The sequence below is a fragment of the Nicotiana sylvestris genome, chromosome 1, assembly GCF_000393655.2.
Source record: "Nicotiana sylvestris chromosome 1, ASM39365v2, whole genome shotgun sequence".
Lineage (NCBI taxonomy): Eukaryota > Viridiplantae > Streptophyta > Magnoliopsida > Solanales > Solanaceae > Nicotiana > Nicotiana sylvestris.
In genome coordinates this window covers 5,635,030-5,640,329 of record NC_091057.1, presented here as the reverse complement: position 1 = coordinate 5,640,329, position 5,300 = coordinate 5,635,030, and the positions used below count along the sequence as shown (strand labels likewise).

At 38.0% G+C, this 5,300-nt stretch overlaps 1 protein-coding gene across 1 annotated transcript; it reads left to right on the top strand.

Annotated features, from left to right (window-relative positions):
* Nucleotides 1–4,024: 4,024 nt before the first annotated feature.
* LOC138889587 (uncharacterized) lies at nt 4,025–4,978 on the top strand. Its single transcript, XM_070172920.1, has one exon. It carries the CDS (start codon nt 4,025–4,027, stop codon nt 4,976–4,978), a length of 954 nt encoding a protein of 317 aa, XP_070029021.1.
* Nucleotides 4,979–5,300: the final 322 nt, after the last annotated feature.

Genomic DNA, 5,300 nt, shown 5'->3' with positions numbered 1-5,300 from the left:
GCATCTTTTCATTAGTATTAACATCATATATTTTCTTTTGATAACAAAAGTTGATACACGTATGAAAAAAGAGATGAGCCAGACAATGATATTTGTTAACATAGAGTGACATGTACAGAGGCGAAGCCAAAATTTAGAGTTTATGGGTTCGAGGTTCTAATCTTTTAAGTTACTGGGTTCTAAATTGTTAATTCTTACATATTCAATGAATTTTGTAAGACAAATACATGATTTGAATCAAAGTGATTGGGTTAAGCCGAATCCGTAATCAGTGGGCTAGCTCCGCCTCTGCACGTACAGCTGCACTAAAGACATTAATTATGTGCAAAACTATCTTTTTAAATAAAAAGGAACTTGTAGAGAAAAGAGTAATCCAACATGCACATAAGAGAGTTTTCTTCTGGTCTTCAGAAAAAGATAAGAGTTAAGCTTTCAAAATAGACAGTGCTAGCTCTAATACATCATTCTTAAGTTAGTTCTGATATAGTGCAATAAAAATTGACAATATAGTTACCTGAAGTTTCAGCTGTTTTCTCCTTTTTGTTAAAAGGACCTGATTCAGTTGTATTTTGTATACTACCAACATCATTTGTAGTATCATTTGGGCCACATTTTCCTCCCTAACTTCATCTACAAGTTTATTTAAGTGTGATGCAAGCTTCTCACCACTTTTTATTGAATCGGGCGCATCAATAGATCTTTACAAAATAATACTTGCGGGGCTGTTCACAAGAAAGTTGATGAAACATCTACTTTTCCCTTCCGACTAACTATCTGACATTATAGAACAACCATATTGCTTCCATAAATTTTTGTGTTCTTCTAGCATCCTGTTAATGTTGCCTCTTCTTTTAGTATCCATGTTCTTAGATCATGCATTGTTGGAGGCAGGAAACCTGGCCCAAAGTTTGCTACTCCTTCAAAAATCGGCAAATAGTAAGCACTTGAGAAGAAAAATCGGCCAATCTGCTGTCAAACTAATTTTTTCCCTCTTTTTTTCCATTTAGAATTCAAAGTAGCTTGCCCCACTTGAGAATTAATAAAATTATCTATGGGACCTCTGGGCTTTGGTGATAAAGCGTTATTACTGTTTAATCAAAAATGTGATTCTTTGGTCAAAGCTAAAGACAAATAGAAATTCGGGCTACTGATAATCAGGAGATAAAAAAGAAATAATAGACTTTTTGAGAATGACAAATAAGCAGTAAATAGGTTTGTATTCTAATGTAATGTTTATGATATCCTCTCCCCTTACAAATGACGAGACCTCCTCTTTTTATAGTTGATTCTAAGTAAAGGAGTAATACCTTAGTCTTAATGAGACAATTATGAGCAATAAATGACATTAAATAAGATGTTACACAATCATTCCTATTTAATACCAATTCTCTAACGTATTGGGTATTTAATATTGAATCACATTATTCTAACGTTACACAATCATGTCTTCAATGCCTTCTGATCTCTTGGCTTTAAATGACCTAAATAGGTACGAAGCTTGTATTATTCGAATTGTCTCTCGTGCCTATTTAGCTTTTCTTTCCCCGTATCTGTTGTCACTCGTGCCTCTTAACTGATCATCATGTTTTGACCATTCCTCGTGTCATGCCACGTCACCTTCAATGTAAATTCAGTTTTTTCCCAATACAGATAGTCCCCCCACTTTTCATTTATTTATCAATTAAATATCTGGGAAGTGGATCTTCATAAAAAGGAAATTTTTGCCGTAATTAATTCTATGACAGTACTGACGCTTCAATTGTCCCTTCTAATTAATGCTTTGCATATGTGTCACCTTTTATTTAATGCTCTACACACGTGTCACTTTCTGATTGGTTCTGCAATTCTGCACCCTTTTTTCAAGGCTTCTTTGTTCCCACTATTCACGAAGTGATAGTTGCCTTTATTATAGGCTTTCCGTCATTACACTTCTAAGTTTGACGATTGTCATTATAAACATATTTAACCCTCTTTCTTTTGTCTTCTTCTTCATAAATCTTCAACAAGCAATTTATTATTCACTTTTGCTTTTTCTCCCCTTTAGTTCATCCTTCTTCAACAATGTCATCTCCAAACCCTAACCCTAGAAAAATTTCAATTCTAGATCACTTCCCCAATGCCCCCGCAAGACATAGGAGAGACAGAGGAGGTAGGCTTCGAAGCTTGAGCCTAGGATCCACTCGTGGTGATTCGTCTGGTTCTGCTTCTTCTTCTTCTGGTATTAGGAGTTCTATCCCAAAGACCCCTTCTTCTAAAGGTAAAGAACTTTCTGAACCTACTCAGGAACCTTTAGTTGAAGAAATCGTACCCAATGATTTATCTTTTGGGAATGATAGAAGATCTCTCCAAGAACAAGTTAAAAATTTAGAAAAAGTTGACACCTATCCTTCTTTAATAACTGAACTTGTGATTCCTACTGTTAGGAAAGATTGTAATTGGAGAGATAATCTTCGTATGATGATTCCTGCCCCAAACCAGAGAATTTCTTCTTTCAGAGTTGGATTCTCTTTCGTTTATACTTATCCCTTTACTTTGGGATTTAATCCTGCCATTGACCTAGTTATACTTGAATTTTGCCATTTTTTCAAAATTTGCTTAGCACAAGTAGGTCCTCTTGTTTGGAGAGTTGTGGCTTGCTTAAGGTATATGTCTACTAAAGCCAATGTTAATTTTACCTTTTCCCATCTTATTCACCTATACCACCCCATATTATTCCGCCATGGAGTTTTTACCTTGACTGCAAGAAGCAAGAAGGTTTTCGTAAACCCCGAAGATGACAAGGATCGAGGGTGGTATTGTCGTTATGTTGCTGTACGTACGGTGGACTTGTTGGGTGAAACAATCATTCCCTTCCCTGAGAAGTGGAATTTTGCACGTAAGTTTTTCTTTTTCTTACCGTGTCTACTTTTTAAGAATTTTGATTTCTTTTCTAATCTCGTATTTTTTTGGCTTTTTGTAGCAACCATGGGAGATGTGGAACACGTTCCTAACTTCCGTGGTTGGGTAGATTCAATTTTGAAGATTGCGCCTATGGAGGCGAGAACTTGGAAATCAATTTCTCTTTTGAATGGTTGGAAAGTGAAGTCCCATGGTATGTATTTCCTTATGCTTTGCCGTATATTGAATTCTTTCTTATTTTAATTCTTTATCCCTCTTTTTATCAGGATTTGGTATCAGGGGTATGACAGTTGAGGTAGCCGTTGCCATTCGAGCGTCTTCAACCGCTTCACTTGATTTGGAAAAGACTCGGGCCACGCTACCAAAAAGAAAAGTTGTAGAAGAAAGTTCTGAGAATGAGGAAGAAGAGAATACCTCTTTGATAGCTAGGCCAAGAGCCAGGAGACGCGTCATTGATGGAGATGAAGTTGAAGATACTCCTGCTCGAGCCTCTATCTCCGAGCCTGTTCAAATCCTTTCTGATGAGGATACCACTCCAAGAGGCTCTAATGAATCAATTCGACGTCTCTTTGTTAGTGGTTTTGAGAGTGGAGAGTTTGGACCAGTTCTTGATGAAACTCCCCTCTCTTCTTCTATTCCCATTTCTTCTATTCCTTCTATTCCTTTGACAACCACGAGTATTTCTTTGCCTATTTTATCGACTCATGTTTCTTTACCTGTTTTGGTTCCCATATCTGCTCCTACTGTCCCTGCTTTGACTCCCACAGCTCCCATTGTTTTTACCTCTTCTACTACTCCTCCTTCCATTGTTTCCCCTCCCTCTGTTCAGCATACAGAGGCGGGTTCTAGCAGCAGAGGCATGGCTATGAGAAGTGTTACTCTTGAAGTTCCTGCCAATCATAGCCTTTTGAGAAAGACTGGTGGAGCTGATGTTTGGCTCGAGCCTCTAATCGGAGATATTGAGAAGAAGAAGATGGAGAGCCACAATTGCTTGACTCTAATGAATGACATAGTTCATTCTACCTTGAAGGTACTTCTCTTTTAACTTACAAGTTTTTTTATATCTCTCTATATTCTCACATTTGATGCCTTTCCCTTGTATGCTAATCTTATTGGTACTGAGTTAATGGGAAGAATCTCCACTCTAGAGAAGAAGGATCGAGAGTCTGCGAAGGCTATCTCTGAGGCCAGGAGAATAGCCGAGGAAACCCAGCTTGAGGCAGCAAACTGGAAGGAGCAGTTTGAGAATGCTCAGGGGACCATAGAGGAGTTGCAAGAAAGTAGAAATCACCTGGAGCAGCAAAAGCGTGGTTTGACTTCTGAGCTAGCAATTGCCAAGGCTACTTCAAACCAATTTGAAAAAGATAAGGAGCTTTTGGAGTACTCATTTTCAGAACAATTATCAAAGGCCAGTGAAGAAATCAGAGAGCTTAAGGAACTTGTGGAGAAGAAAGAAGAATATGCAGGAGAGTTAGTGCAAAGCTTGACTCAAGCTCAGGCTGACTTAAGGATCTCCTCTAATGAGATACGTGCTTTGAAGAGTTCTCATGCCTCCCTTGAAGCTTCCCTTGATTCCCACTTAGCTGAACACCAGATATTGAAGAACGATCTTGTTATGTGGGAAAGGGAGTATGGACTTCTTGAGGAGAGCTTCAACATAGAGGTAAGTTGGGCTTTTCTAAAATCTCGCCGTGATGCTTTGATGGAAGCTACTCAAGAAAACTTTGATTTTCAATCTGAATTAGCCAAAGTCTTAGACACTATTGAAAAAAGCCAACAACTAGTTGATACTCCTTCTCCTACACTTGGAACTCCTGGGGAAGAAGAGCTTTTAAATGAAGAAGTGGCTACTGCGGCAATTGGAGTTGCAATTCCGGCTCCCGAGGGTGAAACTTCTATGACACAGTTCATAGAAGTTGAGGCTCCCGTGACTCTTGCTTCCCTTGGTGATTTTAACACTACAGGCCCAGTTGAAACTGCTCCTATTGCTGCTCCCTCAAAAGTTGTTACCGTGCCTGTGACTGCCCCTGAAAATGAGATTGCAACTTCTGATGTTCCAACCCCTTCAGTGACTAGTTGAATGTATTTCAAACTTTACTGTTTTTTTTATTAATCGGTGGTGTTATCCCTTAGCAACTTTAAGGGATCTTTTGATGAAGTCCCCAGTTATCATAATGGGGCATTTGTAAAAAACAAATATTTTGCTGACTAAGTTTGTACTTAGTCTTTTATATTAAGAAGTTTTATCGGTACTTCTGTATATTCTATTCTTGCCTATTTATCTAGGACTTATAGAATAGCTTAGCATTTTTATCCTTTGAAAATGCTTTATGATTCTTCTCATGGATTATCAACATGAGGCTTATAAAAGATGGCCCTTTTATTTTATCGACACTTAATGA